Genomic DNA, 22,429 nt, shown 5'->3' with positions numbered 1-22,429 from the left:
GAAACCAGAAAGTGGTGGTGGCGGTGAAGGCCTATACTCTTGAGAGAACACATGGAGGTGCTCATTCCAAATTCTGAAAGTTACTGTGCCTTCGGCACAATCCTGGACAGATCATCATTCTGTTGCAGGGTAACGAAATGTCCACTGAGTAGCCATGGGAATCGCATCAACACCATGAGAGCAATGTTGTAAATAAGGCTTTCCCCACTCTCTCACCAAGCCACTCAATGAGTAATAAAAAAAAGGTTCGAGCAAAGTAAAAACTTCCACAAATAAGACAACAAAAACAATCTTCTTCGACAACAAACTCATTAAATCTTTAAGGGTCCTCTATTTCCTTCTCTGTTCACACCTATTATTGATGTACTCCCTTTCTCCATTACCTTCTCTCCCTCATTCGCATATCTTCCCTTATTCATTTACTTTTCTCAATATTAACTTTTTACCATACTTCAACACCACCGAACACCTCCAACCCCCAACTGAAATAAAAGCGAGCCTTCTGCTTGGACTTGAGGGCTTTTCTTTTATATACAAAGTCAAGGCTAATGGAAGAGCTGGACTACTGAATGTGTCAGGATGCAGCAGAACAAAAGGAACAGCAGAAAGAAGGAAGAAACACCAACAGCAAGGATGAAGGACAGAATTGAGGGAGACTTGGACAAATAAGGGATGAGGGAGGAATGAGAGGTACTATTTTGAAGACCTGGAAGGAAAGATGACATTGAACATAATGTGGAAGTTGATTCCACAGGTGAGGAAAAAGAAGGAACGAATGAGTGGAGGTGAGCAGTGATTCGGGATTTTGCGAGTTTAACCAGAAGGGGGGTGATGGTGGACCATTGTGAGCCCTGCAGAAACCTGGGTGAAACAAAGTACATAAGGAGCAGAGGGTGCAAAACCAGAAAGGATGAGGTGGAAAAAAAGAGCAACCACTGACCTGTCTGTGATGGGAAAGCGATAGGCTTATACACTCAGCTACAGAAATGGAGATTCCAATGATCTTTAAGGCCTTGGTTTTCATGTTGTCAAGCTGAGCAAGGTGTGAGGCAGGGGTGCCAACTCACATGGGGGAGGCCAATTTTGAAAATGTGGTTTTCCCACAAAAGATGATGGCTGGTGGTGAGTTTGAGTGACTGAACTTCCTTCAGAGGATTGTTAAGAGGGTAGATGGGAGGGTTTACCAAACAATCCTTCCAGAGAGGGAGATAGTGAGAGTATGAGATTTGTCAAGATTGAAAGATGTATTCCAAGTATTTGACCAGTTTGTGATTTTTTTTTTTTTTTCAAAGTTTGAGGAGAGGGAAGAGGCTGCAGCCTGCCTGTCTGAAGGATGAGGGTTATCATGGCAGAGGGTGGAGTTGTCAGCAAATAGATAAAGAAGATTTTTCATCAAGTGAGAGAGATCGTTGATGAAGATTAGGAATAGGACTGGGCCCAGAACATTGCCTTGGAGCACTCCAGCCTTGACAGGGAGAGGAGACGAACGGATTCTATTGAGAGCAACATGTTGGCGATGAGACGAGAGGAAGTCATTGAGTCATGTGTGTGGAGTTGGCCTTGGATGCCAGAAGCAGTGAGTTGAGAGCACGACAGGATGCCAGACTGTATGAAAAGTTCAAGATATGTCAGGAGAAAAAAAAGAGCAGGTTTCTGTAGAAGATGTCCAAAACTTTCTCATGTGTGGAGCTAGCTCATGTCCAAAAAAAAAAATCAAGACCCTGCTCAGCGATTCCATGTATGAGACGCTCTCTGCAAACATTGACACGCTACTCTCTGCTCACTCCTGTTTGCTCTTCCTTAAGTGTGGAGACATTAAATGTCACCTGCCCAGTTGGTTTGGTGTTGCTTCACATACTTCAGTGGAGCCAGTAAGTCATCCTGAGAAACAACTCGACTTACTCAGTCTGTTTCTTTTGCAACACACATCTCCCCAAATGGAAACCATTCATCAATGGACCTTGTCATGTCAATCCTTTCCTCAACTTGTCCTGCCCCTCCTCAACTCCTCAAAGGTCTGTGGACCATGTGTTGGTAAAAGTGGGCATCTCTTTGGTAGTTATCAGAGAACTATTATGGATGCATCTTGTCCACCCCATGGATCCTTCCCTTCCCCTCATTCCTCGCCACACACATTATTGGCCCAAGTCTCCGTCTATTTGTCCTTCGAACCTGCTGTTGGTGTTTCCCCATCTCTCTGCTGTGCCCTTTCTTCTGTTGCATCCTGACATGTTCAGTGTACTTGCTTTTCCACAAGTGTTGACTCTATCCAAAAAACCCCAAGGCTCAGACATGCATGGCAATTTGGTAAAGCCAATTGGTCTGGCATAAAATCCACCCTCTCCAATGAAGAACGGTCACCATCACATCAGCTCTGAACTTTTTTGACTGCCCCTTGGAATTTATTCTACAATGTTCACGACACTACTTGCAACATGAAGTTCAATGCCGGCAAGTCACACACACTCAGACTGTCTCTCAATAGGATTGTAAATCATACGATCCAATAGACTTCTCTGGACAGCCACTGGAAGACGTGTGGCCCTTCGATCTCCTTGACCTCATCAACAGTGATTGATTATGGCATTCCAAAGCAGTAGCGAGGTGGATGGGGCTTTCATGCGGAGCTCCATGGAGTGTCGCTAAACACTCTCGGCTGGTGCTCCTGCCCCTCACCCTACTCCTCTTGAGGTGGTCAAAAAATAAGGCCTTCCACACCATTTGAATATCAAAACAGGAGGTATAAGGACTGCCACTTCCACTGGCAGCAAGTTGGCAGGCATTATACTTTCTGAAAGCTTACACCTGGCCTTGCTCCTCCTGCCCATCCCACCTCTTCATTCCCATCGCCACCCCAGTCTCAATTGTGGAATTGTCTCAATATGTCCATTGTCTTGAAAGCTCTTCATTTCAATCTTTCAAATATATTGTCCATCACTCACTGATGCACATCACCAATCTCTTCCGCACAAGGTTGATTCTTTCTCATTGTCACTCTCAAAGCCATTGTCACTCGTTTTTGTGCTATTGCTCCTTTTTTTCTTGTGGAAATTTCCCCGCCTTTCCCCGCCCCATCCGTCTTTCTTTCCCCGCCCCATCCCTCTCCCTTCCACAGATCTCCTAATGTCTCTGTTCCCCACTGTTTTGTCCTTCCCACTCCCGCCCCTCTTGTCTCCTGCCCCCTTGCTGTACGTTGTGCGTGAGCTCTCATACGAGCCTCGACAAGGAAGACAATATATATATATATATATATATATATATATATATATATATATATATATATATATATATATATATATATATATATATATATATATATATATATATGTATCAAATCTCCCTTCACCCCTCCATTTGTATGCCCACTACCTCTCTCTCCAACTAACCACACAACATTTCGTAGATTGTAATCTCGCTGCCATTTGTCATTTATCTTCTCCATATAAAACAAGGGTTTGGAAAAAGAAAGCTTTGTATCAGTGTGAAGAGATAATAAAATATTCGAATAAATACAACACAGATTTGTTTGGATGAAGATGATAATGATAAAGAAGCATTGCGAACATTCATCATTAATGTTGTTGTTGCTGCATGTTCATGTGCCATTTATGGAAAGGAATAAATTATTTATAAACTGAAATGATGGAGACAACCGACTTAAATTATAAGGACCGTCTTTTCTCAAGGATTGCAGACACTCTTTTCCCACCGATACCTCCGGTGAATCGCACCCACTGCTTTCTCTCGCATCACTTTCTGGTTTGTGAACACACCAACTGCACATTATAAAATCCTGGTGGTGCAACGGTAGTTTTATTCTCATTATTCACCTTGCTCATCACTTGATGAATAATTTTGTTTCATGCTTATTGTAGCAATGTTATATTTTTGAGACAAATTGCTCTCAGTATTTTGCTTACTAATTACATAGCTCTGAGTCGATGTGCCAAAGGAGTAGTCACTGTGTATGTATCAGGGTTTCCATGAAAAACCTTACAATATTCAGGGGTAACTGTGGGGGTTGATGGTATTTATTGTATCGTATCTAAGGTCTGTTAATCTTTTGAAAAACGTGGCATGGAACAGTATTCCTCCAAACATTCAGCCAAAAAGAGATGGCCTTCTGGTCGTGAGATTTCTTTCCTTCTCTGGTGATGAACCAGAAAGATTAAATAATTCAGCACATTCAAACCAGTGCAGTAAATCATGTATTGTACAGCCAGCAAAATAATTGGATAATTTGTGCCCAGTGCAGCCAGTATTGTGATATAGCAGGCCAAAAAGCCAGAAGCCTTTGGAAGAACTCATAGTACATACATAAATTGTCAGTATAGGCTTAGAATTCACTGCATCAATCCATCTTTTCATGGGGATAAGGTACAGTCAGCAGACTGTGTAGTATGTCAAATGGCAGAGCAAGGTGCAATGCATAAATATGAAAGCAACAAAAAAAAAACATTTGGCTCCGAAGATACAGGGATATAGGACAGCATCTACTCAAGTGCTTTGATCGTGTTTTTGTGTTGCCATGAGTCAAGCATCGAAGCGGTTTCAGAGGTCCAATTGACTGTTCTGAAGGCATTATGTGGCACAGCCACGATGGTCCAAATGGCCTTCTCGCTGTGATTGAATCACAAGTGTTGCTGAGTCGGTGAACTCTTGCAATTGTGACTGAAAATAGACTTTACACGAGTTCAACCAATCTTTCTCCTTCAATCAAGAATCAATCATAAAAGTATCGACCATTTCCATTATTTTCTGCACAGATAAATGACGTATAAAGAAAACATAGAACAGTTCTCAATGTTAACTTGGGTGTTGTCATTTTAAATTTTTTTTTAAAAACATTTCTTCCCTTTGGAACAAGCCTCAATTTCACCTCATGAACCTGACAGATATGAGGATGGGAAGGGAGATAAGCCAGCTTACAGTTTCTCTCACAAAAAGCAGTTTCATCGACGGCTTACGGGCACTTCCTCACTGCATGTCAGCAACAGCTTACGAGCACTTCCTCACTGTATCCATGACAGAAAGACCACTTGTGTGGTTTTCCCCTTGACTGTTCATGCTGAATGTTCTCTTCTTTGCCAGGAAAGCCAGAAAGGTAGGGATTCACTAAAATATTTTATCTTCTCAACTTGCCTCGTTGGGGGATGGGTCTCTGTTACCATAGAAATGTCCGGCATACTATATAACCCACGAGACTACGAATCCACGTACATGAATGTGTTCACACCCCTTGACTGCTTCACATTTTGTTGTGTTACAGCCTGAATTTAAAATGGATCAAACTGGATCTACACAATGGATCAAAATTTAAAATGGATCCACACAAAATGCCCGAAAATGACAAAGTGAAACATGTTTTTAGAAATTTTTACAAATTAATTGAAAATGAAATACAGAAATATCTAATTTACACAAGCATTCAGCCCCCTGAGTCAATACTGTCAGACCCTGCTATTTGCGGATTCGCTATTCGCAGACCCCGTGTCTTCGCAGGTCATAATGTGACCTGCTTAGTCATTCGTGCTCAGTGTATTCTGGGTTTTTTTGTTTTTTTTTATTCTATTATTATTATTATTATTATTATTATTATTATTTCTATTTTTGTACACTTCAGGAAATGTCTCCTTTATCCACCTGGGAAATTGGACATCAGTCAACATCACAGCATTACATAAAAAAAAAATGTGCAAAAACGGCTCCCCTTAACTACAGCCCAGTTAGCTTTCTGTACTTCCAATCATCAGCAAGATCATGGAATCCACCATCGCAGTTGACACAAGATCAAGTCTTTTCTCCAAAATTCTCATCTCGGATCATCAATTCGGATTCAGACCTGGTCACTCCACCTTGGACATGCTGCTTCAATTCTCCCAACAATGGTGGAGGCCCTCAATATCAGACATAAGATCATGGCCGACTCTCTGGACATATCCCGAGCTTTTGATACAGTCTGGCATCCTGCCTTGCTCTCCAAACTCTCTGCCTTTGGAATCGAAGGCCAACTCCACTCTTGGATTACTGACTTCCTCCACTCTCTTTGTCAACGTATGGCTCTCAAAGGAAGCCTTTCATCTCCTCTCCCTGTCAGGGCTGGAGGACCCCAAGGCAGTGTTCTTAGCCTCATATTATTCCTAATCTTCATCAAAGATCTCTGACTCTGGAAAATACTCTCTCTTTGCTGATGACTCCACTCTCTGCCGTGACATCTCTCATCCTTCCGACAGACATGCAGCAGCCTCTTCATTCTCCTCAGAGCTCGAGAAAATCACAAATGGGTCAAACACCTTTTGCTTATGTTGCCATAATTGTCCACCCTTTGCGTTTTCCCTTATCCCTCATCATAACGTGCATCCTTTGTTTGTCTGTCTCAGACGACTTCTCCCTCCACCCTGCTGCTGTTGTTTCCCCTTTCTCCTGCTGTTTACTTTGTTATGTTGCATTCTGATTTGTTTTGCCATTGCTCTTCCACAAGCCAAGACGTTATAAAAAAGAAAAAAATAAAATTTTTTAAACAATGCTCCAACATTCATGGACCATGACATTTGTGGCATTTTTCATGAATGTATCCTCCACGAATAGCGGGGTCTGACAGTACTTTGTAGAAGCGCCTTTGGCAGCGATTACAACTTCGAGCCTTCTTGGGTATGTTCATCAGTTTTGCACATCTGGATTTGGGGATTTTCTCCCATTCTTCCTTGCAGATTTGCTCAAGCTCTGTCAGGTTGGATGGGAAGCATCAGTGAACAGCAATCTTCAAATCTTTCCACAGATTCTCAATGGGATTCAAGTCTGGGCTTGAGCTAGGCCACTCAAGGACTTTCACATTCTTGTTCTGAAGTCATTCCAGTGTTACTTTGGCTGTATACTTGGGGTCATTGTCCTGTTAGAATGTAAATCTTCACTGCAGTTCAAGGTCTTTTACACTCTGAAGCAGGTTCTCCTCAAGGATTTGCTGTATTTGGCTTCATTCATTGTTCCCTCGATTCCTTCAAGTCTCCCAGTCCCTGCGACTGAAAAACATCCCCATAGTATGATGCTGCCACTATCATACTTCGTGGCACAGATGGTGTTGGATGGATGAAGAGCGGTGCTCGCTTTCCGCCAGATGTAGCACTTTGCATGCAGGCCAAAAATTAAATTTTTGTCTCATCAGACCATAGAATATTTTGCCTCATGCTCTCAGAGGCTTTCACGTGCCTTTTTGCAAACTCCAGGTGTGCTGTCATGTGTCTTTTTCTCAGGAGTGGCTTCCATCTGGCAATTTCCTATAAAGCCTTGATTTGTGAAGTGCTGCAGAGATTGTTGTCCTTCCGCAGGTTCTCCCATCACAGCCAAGGAACTCTGTAGTTCTATTCATGATCATTGGGTTCTTGGTCACCTCCCTCACTTAGGTCCTCCTTGCACGGTTGCACAGTTTGGTCGGACGACCAGCTCGAGGAAGAGTCTGAGTAGTTCCATATTACTTCCATTTCCTAATGATGGAGCTCACTATGGTCTTGGGAACTTTCAACACAATATAAATTGTTTTATACCCTTCCCCAGATCTATGTCTCTTCACAATTCTATCTCAGAGTTCTACGGACAGTTCCTTGGACTTCATGGTGGAGTTTCTACTCTGAGATGTACTGTGAACTGTGGGACCTCATGTAGAAAGGTATGTTTCTTTCTAAATAATGTCCAATAAATTGAATTGGCCACAGGTGGACTTCAATCAAGTTGTAGAGATATCTCAAGGATGATCAAAGGAAATTTGATGCACCTGAGCTCAATTTGGTGTGTCATAGCAAAGGGTTGAATACTTATTGACACAAGACATTTCAGCTTTTAATTATTAATTAATTTGAAAATTTAAGAAAAATAAAATAAAATTTCACTTTGACATTATGGGATATTTTGTGTTGATCGGTGACAATAAAAAAAGAAAAAAAACCTCAATTCAATCCATTTTAAATTCATGCCGTAACACAACAAAATGTGACAAAGTCAAGTGGTGTGAATATTTTCTGGAGGCACTATACTTCCAAGAGTTGAAATGCATTCTTAAAATGATTTTTTCATTCACTTTACCTTTGTGCCTTTTGTTTTCATTTTTCTTTTGGCTGAAACGAGCATTCTTTTTTATTTATTTATTTTTTTAAACTGAAACGAGCATTCTTTTCTTCGAATGCATTCCTTTATTTGCTGCCATGAGTGCACCAACTCCATACTGGAGCAGCAGGAAGGGTCATTTTATTATCCTCTCTGGGGTATATAGATTACAGTTGATCTCGACTCGGATCTGTTCGTCTATGGGGGTACACTATGAGCACATAATGCCTCAAGAATTTCTGGTTTCCTCCCTTTCAGTTTGGTGTTAAACAGCAGTAGCGACTGTTTAAAAAGGTAACAATACGTGTTTGTGGTTTGTAATATTTTATATTTCTGGTAAGGGTGCCCCAAGAAACGGCACACTTAGCTATTTATACACGGCAACATGGCGTTTGTCCAAGGAGGTAAAAACCCCCTTGGGAGAGGAGATATTATTCGTGTTAATATCGTTTTGTAATAACATTAACATCACGCTATCATCATTGTTGTAGTTATTACTTTTGTTATGAGAAGCAGTCTTGTAAAAATGGCACCATAAGGTATCTATTCACTTTAACACCGATTTCACACAAGGTAGAAAACACCCTTGGGGAGAGGGGGTGGGGGGCGAATGAAGTTGCAACAACCTCCATTGTGTGATCCTTAGTCCTCCTGTTAAGTTTGGTTAAGATTGGGTGACAACTGAATATATCACGGTCAGACAGACAGATAGAGACGGACAGACACCAAATTGCATCTTTCAGGATAAAAAAAAAAAATAACAATCAGTCTTCTTCTCCAGCATTATCAGCCCACTTCAAGAGGGGTCACTGACACGGATTCTGCTCTACCATTACAATGATCGTATACCCATCCTTTATCCACACCTTTCTCCTTCATGTACGCTTCCACAAAATCACATCCCCTCTTCGGTCTGCCCCACCATCTCTTTCCAGGTGGTTTCATTCTCATCATCCTTCTACCCACATACATCCCATGCCCATACAATCTCAATCTACTTCAACCACTTTCAAAGTTCTTCTGATGTATTCGTTCCTCACATTGTCTTCTCATGTTACACCACACAACCATCTCAGCATCCACATCTCAGTCACATCTAATCTTTGTTCCAGCATTATCATCATCGGTCATGTCTCCACACTGTACAACAGCGCTGACCTCACTACCATTCTGTACACCTTTCCTTTCACTCTCATCAGCATCTTTCGAACACAAAGCACTCCTGAAACCTACTTCGAGTTACTCCATCCTGCTTGTACCCGAAAGCTCATCTCCCCATCGAACTCGCCATCCGGCTGACACTGCTCGGTCCCCAGCACAGCAACATCGCCTGCAGCGCAGCAAGTCCAGGAAGCAATTTCCTCAATGGAAATGAGCGCTGCTACCTGCATGTTTAAATGAGCTATAGCAAGTGTGGCAGTGATGGGAATGAGTCCCCCGGGCACAAGAGCAGTGAGCACGCACGATCCAACCCTCCTTCCGAGTGAGTGAAGCGCTTAAAGTGGGATGCACTGCCGCCCTTGGTGCCGCTCGAGCCGCTCGCAGAACGAGCCGAGTGACGGTGCCACCTGTAGCATAGCTCAAACTACACGGAACCCGCGAAAAGGGTCGGCGCCTCGGTATTGGCCAAACCACAACTATGCACAGTCCAGCGACGCGAACATCTCTCGGGCCGCGCAAAGCCATGGCAAGATTTCTTCATACATTTGTGTTGATGTGAGCTAAGCACCACTTTGCCGAGTGTGGAGACGATACCGCACCCCATCTTAAAGGCGGCAGCTCCCATGAGCATAGTTGTATTTTTAAAATTTAAAATTAACAATAATAATAAAATAAAATAAAAAAATTAAAAAAAATTCAATCTGGCTTTGGCTTTTACAATTGCTGAACACAATATATAATTGGTAAGTTTGTCACGTCCAAAATAAATCTAGCTGCAATGATTCCTAAAGTAAATAGCAGCAAACACCTCCATCACCACCTCCACCACACAGACATGAAAAAAAAACAAAAAAAAAACTTGTATAAATCATGTTTTTAAAAGAGAAATACAAATGGCTTCCAATTGTTTGAAACTGTGAAAATGGTTAACTATTGCTTCATTTGCAGCAACGATGAGTTTGTATACTTTAAAATTGCTTTGGTGTAGTTGTATTTTTATAATTAAATATTGTTTCAACAATCTATATCAAGAAAAACCTGTAATACAAAACAATAACTTCTAACTCAGCTCGATTATAAAAATGAAATCAACCAAGAACAATATACTGAGAGTAGTTGGTAACGTTAAAGGCTGCGACTACACTTGGATCGTAACAAAGTTTTACCAGCGAGGGGATCCGTTTCCGTCGATCTCACCTGACAGAAAGTAGGAGGGCTGCCATATCGGAGTGCAGAACAGAGATAATTGGATCTGTTTGAAGAGAAGTCGTTGGCCTTACAGCAGTGGATAAAACATGTGGTTCAGCATGCACTTCCAGGTAGCCTTTTGGGCAGCCTCGGGGCTCAAGGCCATGCCAGGGCCAGGCATAAGGGATGAAGGAGAAGCTGCACAGCAAAAGTAGATGGCCGAGCAAGCACAACGAGAATGTTTGAAACTGAAAAAGAATATGGGGTGAGAACAGAAGGGAGTGTGGTTAAGCAAGTCAAAGATATAGTGTTACGGCTGTGGAAATTCGCATTACACCATAAAGGACCCTCAGGTGATATATCTTCATAGGTACATGTGTAGTTAGCCCAAACCCATTGTATAGAGGGAATTATGTGATCCATCCGGGCTGCAGCGCTTTGAGTTAGGCGTTTTTCTTTTTCTATCTTTTATTTCAAACACACAACATTTCAACAACCACGCCATACCCATCACAGCGCCAACCACACTGCAACCACACCACCTCCACCATCTACGCTACTACATCTTCGCCACTACGTCCGCTTCCGAACGGCAAACAAAGGCGCAAAGGAGGGACCTGCGAGGACGCGTGGGTTTTCCCGCCTGTTTTTCGCACCATTTTTACGCGCTTGGTGTGAAGGAAGAGGGGAGGGCGGCTCGCTGCCGATTGGTGGATGACCAGCGTGAGGCGGTCGGGGAGAGGGAACGCCCCTCTTCGAGAACCCTCTCGAAGGAGGGTGGAGCCGAAAATGGGGGCGGAGTGAAGGGCGGAGCCCCGGGCTATAAAAGTCGGACACGGGCGGAGCGCTCTCTCTCTGGCTGACTTCGTCTTCTTCTCACTCTTCCGGCTCGCTCTTCCTCTTCGTCTCCTCAGCGTGGTGGCCGCTGGCCTGGTCTTCTGTGGTGCGGTCCCGAGACCCTGCTGGCGGGATGGAGAATCTCCCATTCCCCACACCACGACCTCGAACAACCACGTTTCCCCCCCCCCTTTTCTATCCGCGCTGAGATAGCGCAGGAAACCCCGTCCGTGGCGTCGAGCGGCCAACACGTGCCGGCGCAAGGTACGCCGGAGAGGACTCACCTACCACGCCAGGGATCGGAGTCGCGGCCAGGCGCGACCACGCCGACGGACGTGGGAGAGGGACTCGACGGCCCAAAGGGAAGTCACCATTTTCTTTTCGGGGTTTTTTGTATGGATCTTGTGGCGCCGTGTCTCGTAAAGTAAAACTGTATAAGTGTTGCTGTGTGTATGCGTATTCGGTTGTCGCTCTGCATTGTCACTTTTGTTTTGGCTGCTATATGTGCATTTTGATTATTGTATGGCTGTAAATACGAGCCTTCTGTGCTGGTCTGTGTGTGTGTGAATAAACGTGGTTGTGTGAACTTGGTGCCCGTTTCGCTTTGTCTTTTCTCCATTGACTCTCCATCCTGCTTCACGTAAAGGGTTCGTTGCGGGTGCAAGATCGCGGTAATTAATCTGAACCGTCCAGGTTGACGATAACACTGCTCGGTTATGCCGATAGCACGGAACGGGCCACCCAAGCGGCTCGTGTCCGGAGTCGACCTGTGGCGAGGTACGATCGCCCGGTTTACCATCCGCATGGGTACTTAGGTAGGTCGAGTTTGGCGAACAACCCTATCCTACGCGGGTGGCAGATTGGCACAATTGTGGTGAGGTCGAAAGGCCCACCCGTGACTGTGTCCGGGCGATAGTTCCCGGAGGGTCACGACTGAATTGTCCGTCCGGTGGGCGACGTGCCGTGATCCGAGTTATGTGGCCGTTCGCATGCCGGCGGGCGCGAATTCGCAACAATATTTACAAGAAAGTTTGGAGATTACAATATTAACAAGAGCATGTCCTTCAAATCATAAATGGGGATTTGTTTTAAAATGTGGGAAATTATGCAGAGCAGATGAGTGATCGTGAGATATATATATATATATATATGTATATATATATATATATATATATATATATATATATATATATATATATATATATATATATATATATATGTATATATATATATATATATATATATATATATATATATATATATATATATATATATATATATATATATATATGTATATATATATATATATATGTAGATATATATGTCTCTCAATCAATCAATCAAGCCTGGTGGTGAGTTAGTGGCTAAGGTGACTGGCATAGGATCTTAGAGGGTCCTCAGTTCGAGTCCCATTGGCTGCTGAATTAACACCAGGCGGGGTTGAGTCAGCCTGTCATTCCTTCTGAGGTCGGGGAAATGAGTACCAGTGTACTGGCAATGGGGCACAGCATCAGCCGCACAGCTGCGCTTCCAGGAAACGACAGCTACCCTGGCAGCCAAGCCACCATATGCAAAAACAGAACAGTGCTATATGTCGTTTTTGGCCCCATCTCTCAATGGTAAAGAATTACATCTGAAATTCCAGTTTCCGGATCCAGATCTTCACCAAAATCGAATCAATTTGTCCTTGTGTGACATCATGCTTACACATTAATCAAAAACTGCAATAATGTTCATCACAGGCAACAATGATGTGGTATTGAATCAAAATGAATTGTATATTATTGTGGTTCTGTAAAATCACATTCCTCCAAGGCAATGGCACACAACATGCAGCGATCCCAAGGCAGTAATTTCATTAGTTTGTGTGTGGTTAGTCCCTTCCATATGTCAAGTGGGTAAATGGGAAAGATGTGTTGCATAGGGCTTTTAGTTTGGTCTTCAATCCCTGCTCTTATTTCACTCTTTGCCCCACTTTGTCTCTCTCACGAACCACACAAGCAATGAAAGGAACCAAGCAAAGCAGCACCGCGAGCGCCTCATTTGCGTCTGCGCGCCATTTTCCATTCAAAACTGCGCGCCAATTTCCAACTGCCATCTCACCTCAGACCTCTATTCTGCTCACCACGACGTTACACGCCCACCACAAAACCACTCCACACATCTCCCAAAAATCCCCAACAACAACTTACATTCATGTCTTTACTACAAATGCCGCAGTTATGAACATTCCCTCCCTCTTAACTACAGATGCCGCCATAACGAGCATCCCCTTCCTCTTTTCCGAGACACCACATTTACAATAGCCTCTCGCAACACCACAACATACTCTCACCTCTCTACAACTACCACAACTACCACCTATTCTTCGAACGCTCACCACAGCCTGCCTGGAAGGATGCTGAGGGAATGAGAGTCAGGTTATTTCGGGGATTAACTCGAAACGCGAACGTGCGCTGGAATTCGTTCAAATACGTAGAAGTAGTGCTGCGATTTCCCTAAATGACCATGTTTGAATGGAGGCCAGCGCACTTTCGGGGCTGGAGAGCGCTTCCAAAAACCCTGGCCCCATGTCAATCTTGGAGCTCTGATATGTGGCCAAGTCAGTGAGCGAGTGAGGCATTTTCAGTCTCAGCACCAGACGGGGCACAGCTACGGCACAGGATGACCGCTGTGGGCCAATGGGAAGGCTAGAAATCACCAACAGCCCCATTTTATCTGACTCTTAGCTCCTCCCTCGCCCCAGGCTCATAAAAGGAACAAATTCAGCCAGATATAGAGAGATATTGCCAGATGACAGACTTCGCCAGACGGAGCAGACTACGGCAGACTTCAGACCTCGCCAGGGAAGCAGACATCGGCAGACGGCGCAAAAAGGGCAAGCACCAGTTACACTGACAGACTCTGACACACTCCATTAGGATCTTTCTCGTACACGTCTTTCTCTTGTCTGCTGTGGAAGCACAAGAGCAATCGGCATGGGCACGTCCGAACAACCGTTCTTTTCAAAGCGAAACAACCGTTCTTTTCAGAGTGGCCCAAACGATCTTTTCAGTGAACCTTGCTGACTCGCATCTCACATCTTCCTCTTACACCACACTGCATGACACGTTGCACGGCACTCACACCTTCAGTATTTCTGCCTCTTTCCCCTTTCCAAAGTGTTTGGGTTGCGCAGGTTCACCAACCATACCAGGTATTAAGAGGTCGTTAATCCTGAACTGCTTCTTATCTCTCTGCGCTATCTCTAATTTTCCTGTGTGTGTGTGTGTGTGTGTGTGTGTGTGTGTGTGTGTGTGTGTGTGTGTGTGTGTGTGTGTGTGTGTGTGTGTGTGTGTGTGTGTGTGCGCGCGTGTGTGTGTGAGAGTGATGCCACCTGCATAAGTTGAGACCGTTTAAGCATATTCAGGGTAACTCTGCACTGTCTTCTTTTGTGATTATTGCATTTCTTTTGCCACACCCACAGGTTCCTTGCTTTCCCCTGCTGTACATTTGTGAATAAATCCCTTACTGTGCCACATCACTTTCCTTGCTTTCTTAAATACATGTGCCTGTTAGAAATGTACCCAGCTCGTTTTTGTCTTTTCCTTCATTGGTCTAGCATGGTCCACACCACAGCAGAGCCGGGACTTTATACCCCAAAATCTGCTTATGAGCCGGTGCATACTTGGCAGCTCTGCTCGGCTGCAGTTAAAACAGTAAGTTCAGCAAGTACGCATCGAGGGCGCGATTCTCCGATAAGGTGACCACGTGTTCCAAGTTAAACGGTTGTTAGACGGAGGTCACTGGATCAGTGGAAAAATTATTGGTGTCAGCAGCCGATTGGTAACCTGCCGCGACACAAATTTATTCGTGTGCGACAGCCTGCAATTCCCGGTGAGTCTGGAGAGGAATAAGAGACAGCCCCTCCATCGTAGTTCCCCCGCGACCCTGGGTCCGCGACAATATTAATTGTTCACAAAAAATGGAAAATTGCAGTCAAACAAAGCTCCCAATTTTCGGATAAAATATTGCACATTTGATTAACAAATGCAATTAAAATAACAAATTATGACAAAAGCATATCAATAGCACAACAAAAACCCATGATCAAACTATCAAAATTGCACAGAGTGAAACATCTTTTCATATGATTTCAGCAGTAATTTACACATTTTGGACTTCCGAACAGATATCACTTTGAATGCAAATCTGAGAGAAAGAATCCCGATCTCTGTCTATATCTATCGATCTAAATATTTAAATCTCTCCCTGTCTCCTCTCCCTCTCCCTCTGAATCGAGGCTCATAAAGGGGCGAAACGAGAGAGGGCAGCAGGTTTACAGACTACCAAAGGATATGGGGGTGATGAGAGAAGGACTTGCACAAAGGAAGAGGAATAACAAAAACAAACAAACAAAAAAAAAAAGCCAGGTAAGTAACATAATCGGAAAAAATTTGTGTGAAGAGGAGATCGTGAATGCACAAGGGTGAGCACATGTGGTAACTAGAATGGCACTCGACAGAGCGCATACCTCAGCCAGGCTGAATAGTTTACGGTTTGTATCCCACTGATAGGCCGGATCTTGACCCGGACTTGAACTAAATTCTAATCAGCTCGTTCTTGTCACCGAACCAACTCGTCCAGCAAATTTTGTCATAATACGTCGCCAACTTTTTGAGATACCGTGCCAGATATCATTTTGGCCCTATCAATGGTGAAGAATCACTTGAATTTTTTTTTTTTGAGTCTACTTTCCAGATCGAGATTTTCACCAAATTCGAATGAATTAGTCCTCGTCACACACCAAACCTGTCCACCCGGTTTCGTCCGAATGTATCCGCAACTTTACGGGATATCCTGAGCAGACAAACAAACAAACAGTGGTGCAAACAACCTCCATCCACATTTGGTGGTGGAAGTAACAAAGAATTTTCAAAAATTGGTCCACTACCACAGAACATGTCGATCAACCTTGGAAATTCCTGTCTTTACTCAACCACCCCTCAAATTTCTTGATAAAATAATGACTATATAAAATAATAATAAAATATATGTGTATAAAAATTCTATATCTAAAAAAATGGCTGAATAAAATGACGAATTTCTTCTCAGAGTCAAATCTTTACTTCACTGCCTCTGCGTTATATTTGGAAGAAAAAAGAAAATTTCAACAAGAAAAAGCTCTAAATCCTGACAATCTATTGAAATGCAATGTTTTGGCAGAATTCTGTCTTTTCTCTCCCTTACAACCTCCATATTATCCAAAGCTGTTTTACTTTCCATCTCCATTTTTCATTTTTTTTTTAATCACAATTCAAAGCCACTTCCCAGAAGATAATACCTTTCAAAATGCAAATTGCTTCACCTCAAAAAGTTGCTTAAAATTTCGCTTTGAAAATATACTTTTTATTCCAAGCATAAAAAGATTCCATAATTTTACACACTCCAATGTAAAACAGGCACCCAAAGTGTGGATTTTCATTTCGGTGAATTAATTTAATGTACATCAATAAAAAAAATGATGTCCTATTTCAATTCTCAGAGGCCTACGATGAAAAAGTAATTTCATATTTGGTCTTGGTCACAATTGCACACATTACCATACCTGTCCTTTCCAGACAAGTTTACAAGGTAGCTTTTAAAGCCCGATGCCGACAAAGCATCCTCGGCCAGATTGATTCAAACCCTTTTAATTTCTTATAACATCTCTGGGCATTTTAAAGTCATGTAAACCAATATTGCTTAGCCTTACAAACCCCCCAATCAATTATCTCCAGTGTTGAGCAGTTGCTTGGAATACTCCTTTTCACAGTTCTCCTTTTGCATTTCTCAGCTCATCGAAGGGAGTTCCATGGAGTATGGATATTCGCTAAGTTGGTGCTGCTGCATCCACTCGTACCCTTCTTATGGAGGTGCAGTGGTGAGAAAAAGTTTGCGAACCCTTTAAAGGTTTCTGTATTTCTGCATGAATTTGACTGAAAATGTGATCAGATCTTCATCTTAATCCTAATAATAGATAAAGAGAACCTGATTTAACAAATACCACTCAAAAAAAATATATACCTTTTCATTTATTTATTGAGCAAAGTGATCCAACATTCAATTTCTTTGTTGGAAAACGTTTGTGAACCTCCACATTCAGGAACTGGTGGCACCCTCTTGAGCAGCAATAACTTCAACCAAACCTTTCCTGTAACTCTTGAGCAGTCCTGCACATTGACTTGGAAGAATGTCGGCCCATTCCTCGTTATAGGACTGCTTCAACTCAGAGGTATTCGTGGGCTTTCTTGCATGAACTGCTCGCTTCAGGTTCTGCCACAACATTTTAATTTTAATTGGGTTCAGGTCTGGACATTGACTTGGCTATTCCAAAACATAAAATCTCTTCTGCTTCAGCCATTCTGTTGCAGATTTACCTGTATGTTTCGGATCGTTGTCTTTCTGTGTGACCACTTTCTGTTCAGCTTCAGCTCACTGACGGATGCCCTGACTTTCTCCTGTTGAATTTGCTGGTACAATCCAGAATTCATGGTTCCGTCAATGATGGCAAGCTGTCCGGGTCTTGAAGCAGCAAAGCAGCCGCAAACCATGATACTCCCACCACCATGCTTCACTGTTGGGATGAGGTTCTTATGTTGGAATGCAGTGTTTGGTTTTCACCAAACATAACATTTCTCCTTTAAGCCAAAAAGTTCCACTTTTGACTCATGTGTTCACAGAACATTCTTCCAATACCCTTCTGGATCATCCAGGTAGTCTTTGGCAAACTTGAGATAGGTGGCAATGTTCTTCTTGGAGAGCAGTAGATTCCTCCTTGCTATCCTCCCATGGACACCATTCTTATTCAGTGTTTTCCTACTAGTGGACTCACGAACACTGATAGCCAATGAAAGAGAGGCCTGCAGATCCTGCGATGTTACCGTGGGGTTCTTCGTGACCTTTTGGATTATTGTACACCTTGCTCTTGGAGTGATTTTCGTTGGATGACCACTCCTGGAAAGAGTAACAATGGTGTTGAATTCTCTCGATTTGTACACCATCTGCCTGAAGGTGGATTGGTGGAGCCCACATCTTTAGAATGGTTTATAACCCTTTCTAGACCGATGAGCATCACCAACTCATTTTTTGAGGTCCACAGAAATCTCTTGATCGGGGCATGACATGCTTCCACAAACCTGTGTGGTGAAGACCAGACTCTGATGGTAATGAGCAAATTTTCTGATTATTCTGAAGACCACCCAAACTCAATTCTGATTATTTTCCCATTGATTTAAACACCTGACTGTAATTATCCCCTTAATTGAGCTGATTAACCGAGAGGTTCACATACTTTTTCCGACAAACAAATTGAATGTTGGATCATTTTTCTCAATAAATAAATGAAAAAGTAGATTGTGTGTCTGTGTGTGTCTGTGTCTGTGTCTGTGTCTGTGTGTGTCTGTGTGTGTCTGTGTGTGTCTGTGTGTGTCTGTGTGTGTCTGTGTGTGTCTGTGTGTGTGTCTGTGTGTGTGTCTGTGTGTGTGTCTGTGTGGGTGTCTGTGTGTGTGTCTGTGTGTGTGTCGGTGTGTGTGTCTGTGTCTGTATCTGTGTGTGTGTCTGTGTCTGTGTCTGTGTGTGCCTGTCTGTGTCTGTCTGTGTCTGTCTGTGTGTGTCTGTGTGTGTCTGTGTGTGTCTGTGTGTGTCTGTGTGTGTCTGTGTGTGTCTGTGTGTGTCTGTGTGTGTCTGTGTGTGTCTGTGTGTGTCTGTGTGTGTCTGTGTGTGTCTGTGTGTGACTGTGTGTGTCTGTGTGTGTCTGTGTGTGTCTGTGTGTGTCTGTGTGTGTCTGTGTGTGTCTGTGTGAGTCTGTGTGTGTCTGTGTGTGTCTGTGTGTGTCTGTGTGTGTCTGTGTGTGTCTGTGTGTGTCTGTGTGTGTCTGTGTGTGTCTGTGTGTGTCTGTGTGTGTCTGTGTGTGTCTGTGTGTGTCTGTGTGTGTCTGTGTGTGTCTGTGTGTGTCTGTGTCTGTGTCTGTGTCTGTGTCTGTGTCTGTGTCTGTGTCTGTGTCTGTGTCTGTGTCTGTGTCTGTGTCTGTGTCTGTGTCTGTCTCTCTGTCTGTGTCTGTGTCTGTGTCTGTGTCTGTGTCTCTGGCTGTGTCTGTGTCTGTGTCTGTGTCTGTGTCTGTGTCTGTGTCTGTGTCTGTGTCTGTGTCTGTGTCTGTGTCTGTGTCTGTGTCTGTGTCTGTGTCTGTGTCTGTGTCTGTGTCTGTGTCTGTGTCTGTGTCTGTGTCTGTGTATTTGTTTAATCAGGTTCTCTATATCTGTAATTAGGATTTAGATGAAGATTTGATGACATTTTAGGTCAAACTTATGGAGAAATACAGAAAATTGAAAGGGTTCACAAATATTTTCTCACCACTGTACAATCCAAGATTGTAGGGAACTGCTATCCGGCCGTGCCGGCCCCCTAATATTTCAATTATCGGTCCATCTCCATCCTGCCGATGTATCTATCACGTGTGCTCATCCAGCCTGTGCTTGTCCAGTAACATTTCTTATCCATTCCTGAAGTTAAAAATACAAAAGGGAATATTTTTGGAACACTTCAAGTCAAAACGTTCTGCATGCCTCAAACTCCTTTGTCCATTCTCTCTTGTTTGTACAATTGTCTAAATCTATCCAGTCGTGCTCTTGGTTCTCCATACCTACCAATGGATCCTTTTCAATTCGTCCTGACCCGACTTCTCGCGAACCTTCAATTTCCTTGTTTGTTGGTGCATCTTTTGTCCACATATTCTCCTTTTATTATTTGTTGATGGAGTGATCTTCCACCCTCTCTTGTAAAGTTATTGGTATTTAACTGCCACTATTATGTGGGCATTTTCCCCATTGTCGTCCAAGCCTCAATCCTCATCCCAGATCTATGAGATTGGACGTATTCACATATTCGGCCAGAGCTGCCTCCCGACATTGAAGCATGTTTAATCCATTTTCGTTTTGTGTAAAATTAAATAATTTTGTGAAAATTACTTTCACAAAAACACGAGAACAAAGAAAAGTTTTGATTATTTATCAGTGTTAAGTGTGCACACACAAACTTAGAGAAAACACAGATGATTATATGTAAGCACTCTTTCAAAGCTTGGAAGCAACCATCATCTCAGATGAGAAGTGAAAGTTGCTTTTTGGCACCTCCGACAGTATGCGGTTTGCCATTGCCTTTCCAATGGGAGTCAGGGTAGGAATTTGGCCAGGATATTGTGAAACAACAGACTATTTTTGAAAGGTACTGTGGAGTCTGACATCGACTTTCCAAGCACCAGCACACAGGTCAGCATAATGTCCCCTCCATAGGTTAGTGTACTCACAAATACAGTTCTCGAAGAACACCTTGCCTGAGAAAAACGTGTATTTAGAGTTTTCAATCAGATACTATCAGAACAGGTATTGAATTCGGATGAGACAATACAAAGGCAAATAGGCTGCCTCTGATCCATCCAACCGGGACACATGAGACACAATACAGTATTTGCATTTTGATCGTTAACTATTTGTTATAATCTGCGATTCAGTGAGTTAACTTAGCCAAATCAACCCCCCCCCCCCCCAAAATGCACTCTGCTCGACCTGCATCAAAAATTAGCCATTTTGGAATCTCAAAATTGGAATAAATTTGCGAGGAGAAAGACCAACCTCACAATGTAGCTGTGCTGTGGCATCGCAAAGAAATAGGTTGCCATTTTGCAATGTTGAGTGACGATCTCGCGGGATGACGTTATCGCTTGATCGTGAGTGAAGTGGACTGTCGCTGAGCCAACCCAGCAAAAATGCTGGTGGAACTTCCTCGTGCGGTGTCCGGCAAAATGAGTGCAGTTTGACCAGCGATATCGGCCTAAGAAATCCGGAACAAGTGCACATTCAGAAAAAAAATTAACAAAGGCATTTTGCAACATCAAACAGCACACTTCTTTTCAGCACATCCAAATCTGTTAACAGCTAACCAACCCTCTCCTTTTCAAAGTTGATGGATAATTAATATCTAATATATAAAAGGAGCTCGGTCTCAGCGTGCCTGCGTGCATTGGTCAACAATAATCCTGTAGGGGATATCACTAATCAAGCAATAACGGGAACTCTCATACAGCGCAGCAAAGCAATACACGCATATACACTGATGAGCCAAAACATGATGACCACTGACAGATGAAGTGAATAACAATGATTATCTTGTTACAATGGCACCTGTCAAGGGGTGGGATAATTTATATATATATATATATATATATATATATATATATATATATATATATATATATATATATATATATGAGGCAGCAAGTGAACAGTCAGTTCTTGAAGTTGATGTGTTGGATGCAGGAGAAATGGGCAGGAGTAAAGACCTGAGCGGCTTTGACAAGGGCCATATTGTTATGGCCAGACGACTGGGTCAGAGCATCTCTGAAACGGCAAGGCTTATGGGGTGCACCCGGTCAGCAGTGGTGAGTACCTACCGACAGTGGTCCGAGGAGGGAGAAACCACAAACCGGCGACAGGGTGTTGGGCACCAAAAGCTCATCGATGCGCGAGGGCAACGAAGGCTATCCCGTCTGGTCCGAGCCGACAGAAGGTTGACTGTGGCACAAGTCACAGAAAATTTTAATGGTGGTCACGGGAGGAATGTGTCACAGTCCACAGTGCATCGCAACCTGCTGCGTAGCGGCAGACCGGTCAGAGTGTCCATGATGACCCTTGTCCACCGTCGAAAGCACCTACAATGGGCACGCGAGCGTCGGAACTGGACCTTGGAGCAGTGGAAGAAGGTCGCCTGGTCCGATGAGTCCAGTTTTCTTTTAGATCACGTGGATGGCCGTGTACGTGTGCACCGTTTACTTGGGGAAGTGATGGCACCAGGATGCACTGTGGGAAGACGACAAACCGGTGGAGAGAGTGTGATGCTCTGGCCAATGTTCTGCTGGGAAACCCTGGGTCCGGCCATTCACGTGGACGTCAATTTTACATGTGTCACCTACCAAAACATCGTTGCAGACCAGGTACACCCCTTCATGGCAATGGTATTCCCTGATGGCAGTGGCCTCTTTCAGCAGGATAATGCGCCCTGCCACACTGCACACATTGTTCGGGAATGGTTTGAGGAACATGATGAAGTGTTCACGGTGTTGCCCTGGTCTCCA

The 22,429-nt window shown here is 43.4% G+C and overlaps 1 protein-coding gene across 4 annotated transcripts in view; it reads right to left on the bottom strand.

Moving 5' to 3' along the window:
* CTC1 (CST telomere replication complex component 1) overlaps positions 1-22,429 on the bottom strand; it is a 414,875-nt gene that overhangs the window by 245,556 nt on the left and 146,890 nt on the right. For 3 of the 4 annotated variants that reach the window (XM_085875488.1, XM_085875489.1, XM_085875490.1), the window contains 2 exons: positions 20,931-21,129; positions 10,456-10,694 (listed from right to left, as the gene is read on the bottom strand). In XM_085875488.1, coding sequence (XP_085731614.1) covers positions 10,456-10,694; positions 20,931-21,129 — 438 coding nt within the window. The remainder of the gene's footprint in view (positions 1-10,455; positions 10,695-20,930; positions 21,130-22,429) is intronic. The other variant, XM_085875491.1, reaches the window with a different exon arrangement.

Source organism: Eptatretus burgeri, chromosome 3, assembly GCF_056783735.1.
Source record: "Eptatretus burgeri isolate ZD-2024b chromosome 3, Ebu_testis_v1, whole genome shotgun sequence".
In the NCBI taxonomy this organism is placed as follows: Eukaryota; Metazoa; Chordata; class Myxini; order Myxiniformes; family Myxinidae; genus Eptatretus; species Eptatretus burgeri.
Note: the sequence above shows the minus strand (reverse complement) of the source record. Positions and strands in the feature narration are given on the sequence as shown.